At 44.5% G+C, this 18,803-nt stretch overlaps 1 protein-coding gene across 1 annotated transcript in view; it reads right to left on the bottom strand.

The window, feature by feature from the left end:
- Positions 1-3,221, bottom strand: part of Clspn (claspin) — a 31,739-nt gene extending 28,518 nt beyond the window's left edge. The window contains exons 1-3 of the mRNA XM_051172069.1: positions 3,093-3,221; positions 1,431-1,539; positions 338-750 (exon numbers count right to left, since the gene is read on the bottom strand). Of these exons, the coding sequence (XP_051028026.1) occupies positions 338-750; positions 1,431-1,539; positions 3,093-3,116 (546 nt within the window). The 5' untranslated portion in view covers positions 3,117-3,221. The remainder of the gene's footprint in view (positions 1-337; positions 751-1,430; positions 1,540-3,092) is intronic.
- Between the last annotated feature and the right edge of the window lie 15,582 nt (positions 3,222-18,803).

Below are 18,803 nucleotides of genomic sequence, written 5' to 3'. Positions count from 1 at the left end.
GGATCCCTGTGAGTTCGAGGCCAGCCTGGATGACAGAGTGAGTCCGGGACAGCCAAGGCTACACAGAGAAACCCTGTCTCGAAAAACTAAAAAAAAAACCAAAAAACCAAAAACAAACAAACAAAAAAACAAAGTTCAAAAAAATGACTGCTGAGTTTGGTGGTACACTCCTTTAAGGCCAGCACTTCAGAGGCAGAGACAGGCAGATAGATCTCTGTGAGTTTGAGGCCAGCCTAGCCTTCTACAAAATGAGTTCCAGGACAGCCAAGGCTCCGTGGTGAGACACTATTCAGCAACAACAACGGCGGATTGCAAAGTTCAGGAAATTACAACACACCTTATATTTTGTTTCCTTCTTTTTTAGCCTCCTGATTTTTTCCATTGTTTTCTCCTCCTTCTCGAGTCTTCTCCTGGATTTTGCTTTTCCTTCAGCTCTTTCTCTGGCGAGCTTTTTGGAAGGCTTTCCGTTGGTGGTGACATCCATGGAGCGTCCAGACTGGCGGCTCAGCTCTGAGGAGGGCTGCTCTTGAGTTCCCAGCCTCGGCGGACTGAGCCGTCCCTCACCGATGCCAGCAGCCAGAGTTTCGGACATGCCGCCCCTCCCTGAGAGTAAGTTCTCTTTATTCTCCTCCTCGCTGTCATAGGTGGGTTTCTGTGAAGAGGCATCTCCGTCCTCGGCCTCAGAGTCGCTGTCATGCAGCACTTTCCTGCTCTTCGGTTTCTTACTCACAAATATCTCTTCATCAGAATCTAAAGGAAACAGTGTTGGGTTTTGTTTTTTTTTAAAGAAGGTACCAATCATAGGGCCTTCTTCCTAGCTACTTAAAAATATATTTAATTACACACGTGATATGTCACTTTCTGGCATTACCCAACTACCACTAAGAACTGATTCTAGCAAAGCATATCTAAAACTACATTTAAAATATTTTTTCTGGGGCTGATGTGGTGGTGCACGCCTTTAACTCCAGCACTTAGGAGGCAGAGGCAGGCAGATCTCTGTGAGTTCGAGGCTAGCCTGGTCTACAAAGCGAGTTCAGGACAGCCAGAACTACAAGAAAAACCCTGTCTCAAAAAACAAAACAAAACAAAACAAACAAAAAAGTGTAATTATAAATATATATATTTATAATGTGTAAATTTGCTCTAACCATCCTGGCAGATGTTAGAAATCCTTTTCTATAATAAATGCATTTAAGCAGGCAATGTACTATTAGACATCTTATCTATTCACTTATATAACAGGAATGGATATTCTTTAAAAATATACGTAAGTGTTGTTATTTTGAATTTGTAATAAAGAAAATAAATAATAAACTTGGGGCACTAACAATTTGATAAGTCAAGAAGATAATGAGATCAACTGAAATCCCTCACTACCCAGGACCACATACTTTATTCCTATAATTAATATGACGTATATTACAAACCTCTTTCACTCAAGGGCTCCAGGAGGGTTTCAAAGCTGCCCTGTCCACTGTCTACAGGACTGTCTGCTTCTTGTGAGAGGAGTTTTAGATCACTGACTTCCAGTTTAACCTAGAAAGTGAGAATAAACTTTGCATTAGCAAGGAGGGGACAGAGCTCCAGGTACATGTGGGCCCACAAAGCATGGGGTCATCCAGCTGCTACCGGGGAGAACCAATGCAATGGTTCAATGAAGGGATGACATTCAGAATTACGGGCCAGAACCAAAACAGAACAAACACAACCAGAAATTAATTGCCACAGGATACTAACTGAACAACTCCTTCTACTTTTTTTTTTCTTTTGGTTTTTCGAGACAGGGTCTCTCTGTGTAGCCTCGTAGAGACCAGGCTGAGCTCAAACTCACAGCGATCCACCTGCCTCTGCCACCACGCCCGGCTCTCCTTTTACTTTTAATTATGCAACACATTCGTTGCACAGATTAGATTCACTGTTTTCTTCTTCTTCTTTTTTTAATTGAAAAGATGTATTTATTTTATACGTAGGGGTGATTCATCTGCATTTGTCTGTGTACCCATATCCATACTGGCCTGCGGAGGGCAAAAGGGGCCTGAGATCCCCTAGAACTGCAGTTACACACGGCCATCATGTGGACGGCTGTCAGCCTGTCAGGCTTGGCAAAAGCGCCTTTACTCATGAGCCATCCCTCAGGCCCCTGCGATATTTGCACACACACACACACCATGTAGAATTGTGCTCATCTAATCATTCTTCTGACTTCGCCTCCTGGCACCCTCTCTGTCTCTAGTCATCCCTCTCCTACTTTTAGGGGCTTTTCTTCTTTTCTTTTCTTTTTTTAAAAAAAAGACTCAGGAAAAGTATGGCCTATGAAGTCAGCCACCTGGTTTTGTAAATAATTTAATTGAAACCAAGGCTCCCCCCCTCCCCTTTTTTTTTTTTTTTTTTTTTTTTTGGAATTCGGGTGAGTGAGAAGACATTATTTTCAGTATCTGATCATGAAAACTTTATGTCAAAATATGGCTTTCATTTGGTGATTACGTTTTCAGGTACACCATTAAATCTGTTCCCAAGGCAACTGTTTGGTCCGGAAAAAACTTTCTATGGCCAGATTCCACTACTGAGACGTCAGCTACCAGCTGAAAGCCCGCGCGGGGCCACTGGAAGCACTGTCGGCAAACAAAGTAGGCCCACGCACGAGACCCTCAAAGGCCCTTAACAGAACCAGTTCCAACTGCGCACTACCATCACCCTGTGTTTACAGAGAATCCCATGAGCCACCTCCAGAGGCCAGGCTGACTAAGGCCTCTTTTTTTTTGCCGGGGATACTGTAAAAGGAACATGCCCGGCAGGAAACGCGCCAGAGAGTAGGGCGGGCTGCAATGACAAGCCGAGGACCCGGCTGGGCCGACAGGAGCGCGCGCCGGCGAGCCACGAGCTGCAGGGACCAAGCGCGGGAAGCCAAGCGGAGGAGACCCACTAGTGACTAGAGGCCCCAGGCCCGGGTACCCAGTCCAGGGGTCTCGGAGCGGTGCACGCCGGGAATTGTAGTCCTCGGGGCTCGGCGTTCTGGCCCTGCTGGGTTCCCTGTCTCACTCAGTCCGCGGAGAGAGGCCTCCGCAGCCCAGAGCAGAGCCTAAACTCACCTCAGAACCCACCTCGCCGGTCATGATACCAGCCTCCCTACCGCGCGGCTTCGGGAGAACCTGTCCCCAGTAACTTCAACTTGCCAGCGACAGCTCCCGCCGTCTCCAACCCGGTAGCGTAGTTCGAGCTTTCGCGCCTAGACGCTGTTCAGCACCCACCCTCGATGCTTTGCACCAATCCGAGGGAGGAATGCCCTCCGAGGCCCCACCCACTATCGTCCTGCCAATCAGGAAGCGCCTCCAGCCGGCTCCGCAAATGTAATTTGGGTTGCTTTGGCGGGTCTCGGCTGCTTTCGTCAACCAGACCTTTGAATTTGGGGTGGCTGGGGGTGACCCGGCACGTAGAGGACCGGCACTATTGCTTGGAAAGAAGATATCTTGCGAACGGTGTTCTTGGACTTTTGATCTTTGTCTCAGTTCGATGGGTCGTTCTAAACGCATTTTGAGGAGCGAAACTTCCAGGCAGGAAGTGAACTAGGAAGTCCCCAGGTATCCCGGGAGTGTCCCGCTCCTGAATTTTTGCTAAAGGAGTCTCAGACCCCATTGGAGACTTTCTCCATCAGTTCATCCCTGGAGCAATTCTGGCCAGTAGAGTTATGTTTTTGCCTCTTTGGGTCGATTCCTTTCCCTGCTCTATGGGCAGGCATGACTGACCTCTCTTTGGACCCTGTTGTCCCAGCTGCCCTGTTGGCTGGCTTCTGTATGGTCAAGCCAGTCAAAGTTATTGTAAAGAGACCATCTGGCACAGGGAAAGACCTGAGTATTTATTATCTTTTTCCCCTGCCTCCCATCCCCCTGCACCTCTACTGGTATGGTGACCAACAATCTCCAGTTTGCTGAGGACTTCCTCAGGTTTAGCACGGAAAACCTCACATCCTTAGAACCTCTTCAGAGGCATACTTGTGTGACTCATTACCCCTTCCACTGGCCTCCCCTTTAAATGTAACAGCCGTATCTGAATCCACATTCAGATAAAAAAAAAAAAAAGCAACTCCATTTCTTCACCACATCTCAACCCACTTCTGCGGCCCTAAGGGTCTTGAGGTGGGGCTGTAACTCAGTAGTAGAGTTCTTGCTTAGCTTGCATGAGGCCCTGGTAGTAATCTCCCGGGTTGCAAAAACTAGAGTCCCATTCTCGTGTTTCCCCATTTTATCTATTTTACTATGACAATATACATCAGTGATTCAGAAGTGTGCATCTTTCTGTAGCTCTTCCTTCAGCATTTGGAGGACCAACCTTTATTGGCTGTGAGCTTTGTGGCAGAAACAATAGGCAGAATTTTATAATCATCATTTTCTTAACTTTCAGAGTAAGCCTGTGAAGAAAGCAATATGATCATCTCTGTCTTAGCAAATGAGAAAAACAGACTTTTGTTTGTTTGTTTATTTTTTGAGACAGAGTCTCTCTGACAAAAAACAGACTTTTAAAAAAGCTAAGAACGGCTGGGTGGTGGTGGCACACGCCTTTAATCCCAGCACTTGGGATGCAGAGGCAGGCAGATCGCTGTGAGTTAGGGCCAGCCTGGTCTACAAAGGCAAGTCCAGGACAGTCAAAGCTACACAGAGAAACCCTGTCTCAAAAAAAAAAAACCAAAAATCAAACAAACAAACAAAAAAGCTAGCAACAGGCTGGAGAGATGGCTCAGAGGTTAAGGACACTGGCTGCTCTTCCAGAGGTCCTGAGTTCAATTCCCACATAGTGGCTCACAACCATCTACAATGTGATCTGAAGCCCTCTTCTGGCCTGCCGGTGTACATGTAGGCAGAGCACTGTGTACATAATAATAAATTAATTAATTAAAAAAAAAAGCTAGGAACTTCTGGAGCCTATTGCCCCCTGCTCTTTATGACTTCAGGGCTCACAGAGAGTACTCTGTGAAATCTCCCTTCTTTCCTTGTTCTGGTTACCCCAATAATACTTTTGCCTTGAGCCGGGTGTGGTGGCACACACCTTTAATCCCAGCACTAGGGAGGCAGAGGCAAGTGTATCGCTGTAAGTTCGAGGCCAGCCTGGTCTACAAAGAGAGTCCCAGTATAGCCAGGGCTACTACACAGAGAAACCCTGTCTCAAAAAAACCAAAATAAATAAATAAATAGAAAGCTTTTGCCTAAATATATATTTTTTCCAGCGGCTGGAGTGACAGCTCAGAGGTTAAGAGCACTGGCTGGTTTTCCAGAGGACCTGGGTTCAATTCCCATCACCCACATGGCAAAGGTGCTTGTTGAAGAAGCCAGATGACCTGAGTTCTAGCCCTAGAACCCACAATGGAAGGAGAGAACTGACTCCCCAAGTTATCCTCTGACCTCCACATGTATGTCCTGGCACATGTATGCTGCACTCACACACATCCTTTAAAAAAAAAACAAAGAAGAAGAAGATGAGGAGGAGGAGGAGGAGGAGGAAGAAGAAGAAGATATTCTGAGATTACACATGCATGAGAAAAATGAAACTCAGTATGCTCAGGCCATTCTCAAGTGTTCTGTTATGATTGTTCCATGGAATTAAAAAAAAAAAAAAAAAAAAAAAAAAAAACAGGTGCTAAAGATTAAGAAAAGTTTAAGGCAGGAGTAGTGGCACACGCCTTTATCCCCAGCACTTGGGAGGCAGAGGCAGGCAGATCACTGTGAGTTCGAGGCCAGCCTGGTCTACAAAGTGAGTCCAGGACAGCCAATAAAATTAAAAAAAGTTTAAAGAGATGCTTAAATTCTATCTTTACTTCCTTTTAATGTTTGTTTGTTTTCTTGCTATGCTGAGAATCAAAGCCAGAACCTTATCCATGCTAAATAAGTGTTCTCCCACCCTCATATAGCTCTAGTTTTTTTCTTCTTTTTATGAAAGAGAGCTTATCCTCTTACAGATTTGCCATAATTCTGCAGAATTTGTGAACTGGTTTCTTCTAAAGGCCGGCGACACCTCATTTCTGGAGAAGCACTGCCACCAAGTGGTAAGTCTCAGTAGTGTCATTCTACTTTTTTTTTTTTTTTTTTTAAGATTTATTATTTATACAGTATTCTGCCCGCATGTGTGCCTGCCTGCACAAGAAGGAACCATATTTCATTACAGATGGTTGTGAGCCACCATGTGGTTGCTGGGAGTTGAACTCAGGACCTTTGGAAGAGCAGACGGTGCTCTTAACATCTGAGCCATCTCTCCAGCCCTGTTATTCTTTTATTTATCTGTTTGTTCATTTTAAGGTAAGCACCACCACCCCACCCCACACCCTGCTAATTCTTCTAATTGAGGAAGGAGGTGGACATGCCAGTGCTGGGGACTGATAACAACTTGTGGGAGTTAGCTTTCTCTTTCAAGCTTGTGGGGTCTGGGACGCGAATCTCTAAAGCTGGAGTTACAGGTGGTTGTAAATCCCCAGGTGTGGGTGGGAGCAGTAAGAGCTCTTAATCTCTGAGCCATCTTTCCCTCATCCTACCTCCTATCTGAAGCTACGTAAAGATGGCTTGGGTTATGTTTGAGTAGGAGAGTCGTTGTAAGATGATTCGAAGAGTGACTTAAACTTGTCTTTAGTAGAATGAAGCATTTATCTCACCACGCATTGGACTTCAAAAAAATTCATAGGCTGGGCGTGGTGGCACATGCCTTTAATTCCAGCACTCAGGAGGCAGAGGCAGGCGGATTGGCAGGTGGAATGTTGGGAGTTCGAGGCCAGCCTGGTCTACAAAGTGAGTCCAGGACAGCGAAGGTTACACAGAGAAACCCTGTCTCAAAAAATGAAAATAAATAAATAAATAAATAAATAAAATTCATATTTTGATTTCAAACAGCTTTAAAGCTCCTGAGAGAATGTCCTTCTTAGAGACCATATCTGGTTTTCTTGCTTAACACAATAACTCCTAATTTTAAAAAAAAATCATGAAAGACCTGAAACATAATAGATGCTTAATTGTTGAATGAGTACTCAAAATATGCAAAGAGCAAAAAAATGGCCAGGACCTTTCTCCAAGATAAGCCAGCAAAAAATTAAAACCAGCTACTTTGTGTGCAGAGGCTCCTGTGCCACAAATTTGTCCAACCTAAAGTCTATCAAAGAATCACCTGAGCTGGGCATGTTGTCGCATGCCTTTAATCTCATCACTCAGGTAGGCAGAGACAGGCGGATCGCTGTGAGTTGGAGGCCAGCCTGGTCTACAAAGCGAATCCAGGACAGCCAAGGCTACATAGAGAAACCCTGTCTTGAGAAAAAACAAAAAAACAAAAGAGTTACCTGTTCATTCAATAGACCCCAAGCACCTATTTTAAGCCTCTGATAGCCATGAAGAAGGCAAAGACATATAAAAAGCAGTTTGTTCTCAGAGAGCCTCCCACTGCCAGTTGGAGACAGACAAGTAGATGCAAGATGTAGATGTGTACAAGAAATTGTGGGGAGCTGGAGGGAGAGGCATCTATAGTTGGTGACAGACTATGGCTGGGGCAAGTCAGGGGAAATGACTCACTAACTGTGCAGGGGCTTGATAAAACATGTTAAGTGTGGGGAACTGAAAGTGGGTCACTATGGCTTAAGCACAGTGTGTGTACCTAGGGTTGGAGAAGCAGCCAAAATGAAGGCTGTGAGTTAACGCATGCAACAAAATGTCTGCAATGTTTTACTCAGAATTTAAACAGTACGAGCTGGGAAGTTGAGGAGTAGGGGTAGGAACTCCTAGGGAGAGTGATATAGCCAAGTGTATATGCCTGAAAAAGATTTTTCCAGCAGTATATGAGAGATGAATTGAAAGAGGATTAGACTGGAGGCAGAAAGACCGGTTGTCTCTGGGAGATTATGGGAACTTGAACTAGGTCAGTGAGAGTAACAATGAAAGGCAGGAGGCAGATTAGAAAAAAAAAAAAAAAAAAAAAGAGGTAAAATTAATCGTGCTTGTTGGATGATTAACCGTGAGGGGTGAGGTGGAGTCGAGGGGACTCCAGTACTGCTGTACTGCCCATCAAAACTGAGACTGCGTGTCACTGAGTGAAAATTCACTCATCACTCAGGAAGGGAGATTGTGAGTTTGAGGCCAGGGGAAAAGAAAAAGGAGAGAGAGAGAGAGACAGACAGACAGACAGACAGAGACAGAGAACACAGAGAGACAGAGACAGAGAGACAGACAGAGACAGAGAGACAGAGAAGAAATGTATGTAGCTCAGGCGCTAGAGTGCTGGCCTAGCATACTTAAGACCCTAGATTCCATGGCCAGGACCACAGAACCCGGGCACGGTGGCGCACATCTGTTCTCCTGGCTCGAGGGAGAACCTGAATTCAGGCGCTCTTTGGGTTCCACTCGCAAATTGTCCATTCCCTAGCTCCCTACCCAAGAGATACACATAATGGAAATTCTTCTGCTCTGGATGGACTGACTTTTCTCTGGTGTTCTTAGATCCATACAAAGGAAATTTGTGGAGACAGTAGTGTCCCCAGCAGGTGATCACTCAAATATACATCAGCCTAGGCTTGAGAGAGGGGAGGGCTTAGCAGCTAAGAGCATTTGCTGCTCTTGGAGACCAGAGTTCCGTTCTCAGCACTTCCCAGCACCCACAGCAGGTGACTCACAACTGCCTGTGGCCTCAGCTTCAGGTGCTCTGACACCTTCTTTTGTCTTCCATCGGCACCCACACATACCTGTGCATACACACTCACATAAATAGAAACAAGCTACAGTTTTTAAATGAATGTATGTATGTTTGTAGGTCATATAGTCTATACATATTTGTATATATTATCTATATAATAGCTAATTGTATATGAGTATACTTTGATCATATAAGCCTTAACCAATGTAGGGAGACATATCCAGGTGTGTATGCTTGCAGAAAAGGATTCTACCACAAAAGGACAGAGGGATGTTGGTCCATCGCTGCATACTGTTCAATTTCAGTACCTGTTTTATAGGTTGATTAATGCCTGACTCCTTTCAGATATGTCAAATAACTAAAGTGTACCTAGAAAGTTAGAGCCTAATAGTACAATATAGTTGGGATGTTTTCTTTCTTTTTTCTTTCTTTCGTTCTTTCTTTCTTTCTTTCTCTTTGTTTTTTTGATACAAGGTCTCTCTGTGTAGCCTTGGCTATCCTGGACTTGCTTTGTAGACCAGGCTGGCCTCAAACTCACAGCAATCCACCTGCCTCTGCCTCCCCAGTGCTGGGATTAAAGGCCTGCACCACCAGCTTGGCATGTTTTCATAAAGCAAGGGATAATACTGGACAGAATAGCACTGTGCCCACCATAGGCCCAAAGGATGGTTTTAGTCGTGTTATCAACCAGAGATTTCTCATGGCTGTCTTCATGACTCAGACTTGGTTGGCATTTGGTGGGTGAGGCCAAGTTTGCTAGATGTCAGTGTGAAACGCTCAAATAGGCAAAGAGGAAGAGGAGGGGGGTATTTTAGGCAAGAAAAATAGAATGAGCAAAGGTGTGGAGGTAGGAAGGATGCTAAGGTTAAGGAGTTTTTCAGCTGGTGACTGAGAAAAGTGGGTGATGATGATGGAAAAGGAAATGGGGACTAAAACACAAAGGTTGAGTCCAACTCACTAAGCATCTGTGGTGTTGTTTGAGCCTGAATATGTGCTGAAACCAAGGCACCTTTCTTCGTGGATAAAATACACACACAAAGCGGTGGATTATGGGGCATTTGGTGGATGAGGCCAAGGTTGATGCCTTTGGACCAGTCAGACCCAGCGAGCCTCCAGACAGGAGAAGAAGGAGCCAGCTGTACACAGCCAGGTTACACGACTGTGGGCAAATAATGGTTGTCATTTGGTACGACATCTCTGCTCTTTCAGAGACTACATTTCTTTTTCTGTTTTTTGTTTGTTTGTTTGTTTTATTTTTCGAGACAGGGTTTCTCTGTGTAGCCTTGGCTGTCCTGGAACTCACTCTGTAGACCAGGCTGGCCTCAAACTCACAGAGATCCACCTGCCTCTGCCTCCTGAGTGCTGGGATTAAAGGCGTGTGCCACCACCACCCAGCAGAGGTTACATTCTTGCAGCAGGCAATAAGTGGACAAATAAACAAGTGCCTAAAAGAAAAATAACGAATGACATGGGCTTAGAGGATGACAAGCATACCTAAGGACTAAAGGGAAAAGCTGCTGTCTTACAGAGTCAAATCCTTAAAAAATTACATTGTAGTGTGGTGTGGTGTGGCATGTGTATTCAGTATGTGTATATATATATGTGTGTGAGTGTTAGGTATGTATTTTTGTGTGTATGTGGTATACATGTATATGTGTGTATATATATGTGTGTGTGTTATGTATGTATTTTTGTGTGTATGTGGTATGCATGTACATATGTGTATATGTGGTATGTGTGTATATGTGTGTGTATGTGGTATGTATGTGTTTTTGTGTGTATGTGGTATGCATGTATATGTGTGTGTGTATGTGGTATGTGTGTGTATATAAATATGTGTGTGTGGTATTATGTATTTTTGTGTATATGTGGTATGCATGTACATGTGTGTGTGTGTGTGGTATGTGTGTATATGCATGTGTGTGTGAGTGCGTGTATATGTGTGAGCACCTTCATGGTCCTGTGGAAATTGGTTCTCTCCTATCACGAGGGACCCAGGGCTTGCTGGCAAGTACTTTACCTCCTTAGCTTTCTCTCCAGCCCCAAAAGAAAACTAAGAAAAACACAGAAGTTTATTCAAGAAAAGGGGAGTTCATGGGTCTGGTGAGAAGGCCCAGAGGTTAAGAGCCCTTACTGTTCTTGCAGAGGACCCAGGTAGCTCAATTCCCAGAACACACTGGAGTTCCAGAGGATCCAACCCTCTTCTGGCCTCCACGATACTAACCTAGAGTCTGGGGCTGGAGAGACGTCTTAGCAGTTAAGATTGCGTACTGCTCTAAAGGGGATCCAAGTTTGGTTCCCAGGGCCCATCTCAGATAGCTCTGAGCTTTGTGGGCATCTGCTTTCATGTGTGTGTACCCACACAGAGGCACACATACAGTCACATCGTTAAAAATAAAGAGTAAGTCAAGGCTACACAGAGAAACCCTGTCTCGAAACCCACTCCCCAAAAGAGATCCTTTTATCTGCTTTTAAATCTACTTATAACATCAACCTCTGGAAGAAACCTTAGAAATCAGCTTATCCTGATGCCAGGTGGTGTTAGCACACACCTTCAGACCCAGCGCTCGGGAGGCAGAGGCAGGCAGATCTCAGTGAGTTCAAGGCCAACCTGGTTTTCAGAGTGAGTTCCAAAAGAGCCAAGGCTACACAGAGAAACCCTGTCTCAAAGAGCAAAAAACAAAAGAGAGAAAGAAAGAAAGAAGTCAGTTTGTCCTGTCTTATCACAAAACAGAGCTCCAGAGAAAGTATTACCTTTTCTATAATTTGTTTAAATAACATAACAAATCATACACAACACGAAACATCATATATTTATATATTCTCTGTATATGTGCAAATTATAGTGTTTTATGTACATTAAAGTTTGACATATAAGATGGGAGTGGTGGAACATGCCTGTCATCCCAGCACTCGGGAGACAGAGGCAGGCAGATCTCTGTGAGTTTGAGGCCAGCCTGGTCTACAAAGCGAGTCCAGGACAGCCAAGGCTATACAGAGAAACTCTGTCTCAAAAAACCAAAAAGGAAACCTGGTCTAAAAGTATAAGGTGGATAGTAGTTAAGGAAGACACTGGATATTGATCCCTGTTCTACACACACACACACACACACACACAGAGAGAGAGAGAGAGAGAGAGAGAGAGAGAGAGAGAGAGAGAGAAATCAAGCACAAAGAAAGAAGATAAAGGTAAGCCTAACATGCACTAGCCTGAAACAAAAGAGAAAATGCACAGATCCAAAAAGCCAAGAAACCCCTAAGCAAGAAAACAAAAACAAAAAAAAAAACCCATATGTGGACATATTCTAGTCAAACTACTGAAAAATCAAAACAGATGGTTCAGTGGTTAAGAGCACTGGTGGTGGTGGTGCACGCCTTTAATCCCAGCACTTGGGAGACAGAGGCAGATGAATCGCTGTGAGTTCCGGGCCAGCCTGGTCTACAAAGTGAGTCCAGGACAGCCAAGGCTACACAGAGAGACCCTGTCTCAAAAAAACCAAAACAACAACAAAACCAACCAACCAACCAACCAAACAAACAAACAAACCATAGAAATATTTTAAGAAATGTTTTCATTTTAATCCCCTATATGGGAATTTGGGGCTGTTTCAGACTGTCCATAGCAGCTGACTATGATTTGCCTCATGCTGTAGCAGAGGCGAAGTTTTGCCAGCTGCAGGTAGTTTTTGTGCTTGTGTGACATTTGGATGCTAACGGCAAGCAGGCCCTCCCCTGCCCCAGACGTACAGCTCAGCTCAAACACTAGAGGCCCGAGAAACTCCAGTAGAAAGACCCAGGCAGAAGGGTTAGGGTTGAAGACAAGAGCATTAGTAGGAAGTGCCTGTGAGTGTCTTTTCTTTTGGGGCTCTGATGATTTATTCAGAACAATGAAAGAAAGGAGACTGGGAGCCTATGACCCAGTTCTCTGTCTGAGCTCCACTCCAATTTCAGCCCCCACGGAGTCCTGATGCTGTGGTTATGAGTGCTCTGGAGAACTAAACGTTCTCGGAGGAATGAAAGCTTCTATTATGAGACACTACCACTTGGCAACATTCATAAGTGAATAGAAAACTCCAATCCCTCCCTCCCTCACCCTTGCTTTGAGAGAGTACTACAAGCCGGCCTTGAACTCATCAACCTTTGGAAATGCTGACATGTCAGGCCTGTGCCACCAGGCCAGTTTCCAACCAGTGTGGGTTTGCGCACATGCACGCAATGCCCAAAGAGACCAGAAGATGGCACCAGATTCCCCTGGAGCTGGAGTTAACAAGCTTGGCTGTGCGTGCCTGTGACTGCAGCACTCAGGAGGTAGAGCCACAATTGAGGCAGACCTGGAACTATCTTGCACACCACTGTCTCCCACGAGGGAGGAGGGAGCTGGGCTATTTATATGGTGATTGATTCCAGAGAGCTTTTTTCTATGCAGTTTAATCTCTGGCAGGCACTTCAGGTCTAGGGTTGGAGTGGCTTTTCTTTATCCATCTGGGAAAGCCCTCAGGCACAGAGACGCAGATAGGTACCTGGAACACTGACAGAACAGGAATTTTGAAATCACTCTTAATGCCTCTCTCTCTCTCTCTCTCTCTCTCTCTCTCTCTCTCTCTCTCTCTCTCTCTCTCTCTCTCTCTCTCTCCCACATGCTAAATTCAGCTCATCAGCAAATTCTGTCAGCTCTGTTCTCAAAGCACTGCCAGGACTCGTAGCTACACACACCCCTTCTTCGCGCAGGCCACTGTGATCGTTCTCCTGGGTCGCTCGGTGAGCCACTTCTTCATCTTCTTGCTTTTGCTCCTGCTCCCCACACTGGTTTCCTAGAGCTGCCATAACAAGCTGGATGCTACAAGCAGCAGAAGTGTACTAGCTCACAGAGCTGGAGGCTAGCGGTCTGAGGAAAGCCAGACCACACTTCCTTGGAGAACTGGAGAGCAAGCCTACTGTACCTCTGCATAGTATGTGTGCTTGCTGGTGGGCTCTAGTGCCAAAGTTGTCTTCTTCTTTTCCCCTTCCTTCTCTTTTTTCTTTTCCTTTTTCTTTTCTTTTGTTTTGTTTTGTTTTTGTTTTTGTTTGGTTGGTTGGTTTGGTTTGGTTTTTCTCTGTGTAGCCTTGGCTATCCTGGACTCACTTTGTAGACCAGGCTGGCCTCAAGCTCACAGAGATCCACCTGCCTCTGCTTCGAGTGCTGGGACTACAGCGCACCAGACTTCCTTTTTATTTGTGTGTGTGTGTGTGTGTGTGTGTGTGTGTGTGTGTGTTTTGAGATAGGGTCTGAATATGTAACTCTAGCCATCCCTGATATATATAGATATATCAGGGTCTCCTCAAATACACAGATATCTATCTGCTTCTGCTTCCTGAGTGCTGGGATTTAAAATGTATGCCGCCACCCCTGGCAAAATGTCTTCTTTTTTATAAAGATATGAGTCATACTTGATTAGGACCAATCCTAATGATCCTGCATTATACTAATTGGCTGTATGTACAAGGATCCTATTTCCAAAAAATTTTTTTAAAGATTTATGTATTATGATGTATACAGTGCTCTGTCTGCATGTACACCTGCAGACCAGAAGAGGGCATCAGATCACATTATAGATGGTTGTGAGTCACCATGTGGTTGCTGGGAATTGAACTCAGGACCTCTGGAAGAGTAATCAGTGCTCTTCCGCTGACCATCTCTCCAGCCCCCCAAATAAAATTTTGTTTGTTGCTTCTTGGGGCTAGAAATTTAACCTCTCTTTTGTAAGGAACACTAGGCAACCCATTACCTTCCAGCCCGTTTCAACAGTCTGTTCTTAGTCAATTAGTTAATTAATTAATTAATTTGATTTACACGTGTATATATGCATGACTGCATTAGTTTATGTATACCACATGCATATAAGTCCCCTAGGAGGTCAGAGGGCATCAGATCCCCTGCCTGGAGTTACAAGCAGTTGTGAGCCACCTGGTTTGGGTTCTGGGTCCTAAGCCCAGGTCATACTCTATTTATTTATTTATTTATTTATTTATTTATTTATTTATTTATTTATTTATTTTTGAGACAAGGTCTCTTGTAGCTCAGTCGAATTCTCAACTGGCTATACAGTCAAGGTTGACGTTGGACTTCTGATCTTCCCCCCTGTGCCTCTGGAATGCTTGGATTGCAGGCATGCAACCAACCCACCCAGTTTTGGCAATGCTACAGGTCAGACACAGAGCTTTGAGTGGGCTAGGCAAACACTCTACCAAATGAACCACACTCCCATCCCTATTTGATTTTTCCAAAGAGCAAATGGGAGTTCTATTTCTATTTAAATGGTTCTATTGGGGCTGGAGAGATGGCTCAGAGGTTAAGAGCATTGGCTGCTCCTCCAGAGATCCTGAGTTCAATTCCCAGCAACCACATGGTGGCTCACAGCCAACTGTAATATGATGATTCCTTCTTTTGGTGTTCATGAAAACAGAGCACTCATATACATAAAATAAATAAATAAATCTTTTTTTAAAAATGGTTCTTCCAGGCGTGGTGGTGCACAGCTTTGATGCCAGCACTTGGGAGGCAGAGACAGGTGGATCATTGTGAGTTTAAGGCCAGCCTGGTCTACAAAAGCGAGTACAGGATAGCCAGAACTGTTACACAGAGAAACTCTGTCTCAAAAAAAAAAAAAAAAAAAAAAAGCAAACTCCTTAGCTACATACTGAGTTCCAAACCAGCTTGTATCACAGGAGACCCTCACTTAAAGATAAAAGAATGAACCCAAAGAACTTTAGAACTTAAGACAATTTTTAGCATAAGACAGTTCACTAAAGTGCATGATGACTAAAAAAGAAATCTACAGACAGGTATATTATTTTGAAATTCCAGCATACCAGCTATAAAGAGAAATGTCTATAAAAAGGTACAGGGTAGAAAATAGGTCACATACAAAGCATCAAGAACCAGAATGGAGCCAGGCGGTGGTAGCGCACACCTTTAGTCCCAGCACTCAGGAGGCAGAAGCAGGTGGATCTCTGTGAGTTCGACGCCAGCCTGGTCTACAAAGTGAGTCCAGGACAGCCAAGGCTACACAGAGAAACCCTGTCTCAAAAAACCAAACCAAACCAAACCAAACCAAACAACAACAGCAAAAGAGCCAGAATGGACATAAAAGAGTGGTTCTTAAAAATAATTATGTTAACCCAGAATTCTATATCCCAATAACTATTGATCAAGTGTGAGAATAGCATCTAACTGATGAGACTCTGACATTTCCTAACTTGAATTATGAAGGTTGGAAAATGGAGAAGAAGAAAGGTTGCAAAGTCCACAATCTAACAACCCCGAGATTAAAAAAAAACCAAGTAAACATTTTGGAAGCTGGAGGACTGCTGCTCCTTCCAAGGACCTGGGTTTCACTCTCAGCACCCACACGGTGCCTTACATCCATCTGTAACTCCTGCTCCAGGGAACCAATGTCCTCTACTAACCTTGTAGGCACTAGGTAGGCACATGGGTCAGACACATGTGGACAAGTTATATACACAGAACTAGTAAATCTGTAAAAGTACTAAAGAAAGATTTCACATTCTGGAATGTGTGTTAAAATCAGAACTGGCATTCCATCATGACCCCCCCCCCCCTCCACGGTGCTAACCACAACCCTGCTCACAACCCAGCCAGTCCAGAATCAGTTGCTTCTCAGGAACTGTACTCCTGTCCCAAGCCATGCCCTGCACAGCGCAGTCCCTCCTCTCCAATACAGCGGTGTAGAGGCGATACACACAGGTGTTCATTATGAGCTGCTTTTGGTTCTGACCCAGCAGGTGTGTTTTGAACTGCTCACCTGGCCCTGCTGTTGGCACCTGTGGGGTGGTTTCCCAGGGCTGCTCCTACCGTCAAGTATCTGCAATGGCAAACAAAAGAGGAAACCGTAGCCCTTTGACGTCAGGAGGCCTTCAGCCTCAAGAGCTTCGTCTGAGTGTCCAGAACAACCCCCCACTCATGGACTTGCCTGTGTGTAGCACAGTGCTCATGTGGAAGTCTAAGGACAAGTTGGGGGGATCCGTTCTCTTCTATTATGTGGGTTTTGGGGATCGAATTCAGGTTGGATGTCTCGGCAGGAAGCCCCTGTACCCTCCGAATCATCTCGCCAGCCCTGTAGTAGCTTTTAAAAGATGTAGTGACAGAAAAGATAGAGCCTTCTAAGAAAGGTGATATGAAAGAAAAGAAATCATTTGTGATATGTTTGATGAAGGAAATAAAAGGAGATATTTTCACAATTGTGAGTTTTGCTACATGATGCTGAAAACAGCTAGTTTTTCTGTTAAATGAATTTCACTTCAGTATGTTACCAATAGTCGGAGTCAGGGTTAGGTGGTCTCTTTCTTCTTCGAGGAGTTGAAATAAAAACTCACACAAATTTGCAGAACTCAGAAGGAAACTATTCAAAGCAAAGCAACTGGGCTTGGTGGCGCAAGACTTCTTTTCACGTGAGGGCCAATGGCAGGCAGATCTCTGTGTGTGAGAGACCAGCTATGTGAGGAGATCCTGTCCCAGAGAGAGAGAGAGAGAAAGAGACAGAGACAGAGAGACGCAACAGAAAAGATCAGAATACACTTCAAGGGAGCAGCGGGCCACATGAGTAAAGATGTTCAGAAGCCTTGGTTCACGCCTTCCTTTTATAGGAGTCAGGAGAAGGAGGAAGCGAGTTACTAAGGGGCACAGGGAGGGTGGTTCTCTGTTTTGATTAGTAGGTTAAGTTATATAATCATTTTTCTGCTGCACTTGTCCCTTCCCACGAAGTATTTTATTTTAATCATATGCATGCTCAACTATGTATAGACATAAGGTGCTAAATAGGGGATTCTCCCTAAAAGTTTACTTGAGGTCAAAATCAGCTCAGGCCGGGCTGGCTTTTCCCTTTTTCCTACTGGGTACAGTCATCATAGGCTACACTGTGAGTTTGAAGTCAGTTTAGGCTACATGAGACGTTTTAAGAAAACAAAAGAAGGGGCGGGAGATAGCTTAGTAAAATGCTAAGCATCAGGACTCAAGTCTAATCCTTAGGATCTAGGTTAAAAAATGCACGGTAGTGCTCACTTGTAATCCCAGTCCTGGGAAGGCACCGAGAGCTGGTCCCAGGGATTCACCAGCCAGTCAATCTAGCTACCTTGACAAGTCCCAAACCAGTGAAAGGAATGACAACACACACACACACACACACAAATTGTCAGTAGGACAGTGGTGGGGACCAAGGAAAACTGTCAACAAACTCAACATGGAACGGTCATATAAGCCAGCAGCAATTTCATCTCTAGCTATACAGCTAAAAGAACTGAAAATGTATGATCACAGGCAAAGCTGTGTATGAATGATCATAATGGCATCACAGCCAAAATGTGTACAACTCAAGTATTAACCAACCAATGGATAAATAAAATGTGGTCATATAAGGCTGGCAAGATTGCTCAGTGGGTTAAGCTACCTGCCACCAAGGCTGGTGACCTGAGTCAGATCCCTGGACCCTATCTAGTGGAAGGAGAGAAACCTATTTCCTCAAGTTGTCCTTTGACCTGCATGTGTGTGCTGTGGCATAGACCCAAATCACCCCAAAATAAATAAGTGTGGTTAAAAAAAACCCCACTTCTTTTTTTTTTTTTAATGTGTATGTGCCTGTGTCCATGTATGCCACATGCATGTGGCTGCCTGCAGGGGCCAGATGAAGGTGTTGGATGCATGCCCTGGAACTGAAGTTATAGGTTGCTGGGAGCCATCCAACATGAATGCTTGGAACTGAAGTCCTGGTCCTCTGGAAGAGTAGCAAGTACTTTAAATTGCTACAGCATCTCTCCAACTGCTGAAATCAAGTTTTAAATGTAGTATATCCATGCACTAGAATACTGCTATAAAAAGCAATGAGGTGGGGCTGGAGAGATGGCTCAGAGGTTAAGAGCACTGACTGCTCAACCAGAGATCCTGAGTTCAATTCCCAGCAACCACATGGTGGCTCACAACCATCTATAATGTGAGCTGATGCCCTCCTCTGGCCTGCAGATGTACATGCAGGCAGAGCACTATATACATAGTAATAGATAAACAAATCTTTATAAACAACAGTGAGGTACAGATAAATGCTACAACATACATGAACTTTGAACATTAGATATAAAAGACCACATACTCTATGATA

This window comes from Acomys russatus, chromosome 29 (genome assembly GCF_903995435.1).
Source record: "Acomys russatus chromosome 29, mAcoRus1.1, whole genome shotgun sequence".
Taxonomy (NCBI): Eukaryota; Metazoa; Chordata; class Mammalia; order Rodentia; family Muridae; genus Acomys; species Acomys russatus.
The sequence above is the reverse complement of the archived record's forward strand: the minus strand, read 5'-3'. Positions and strand labels throughout refer to the sequence as shown.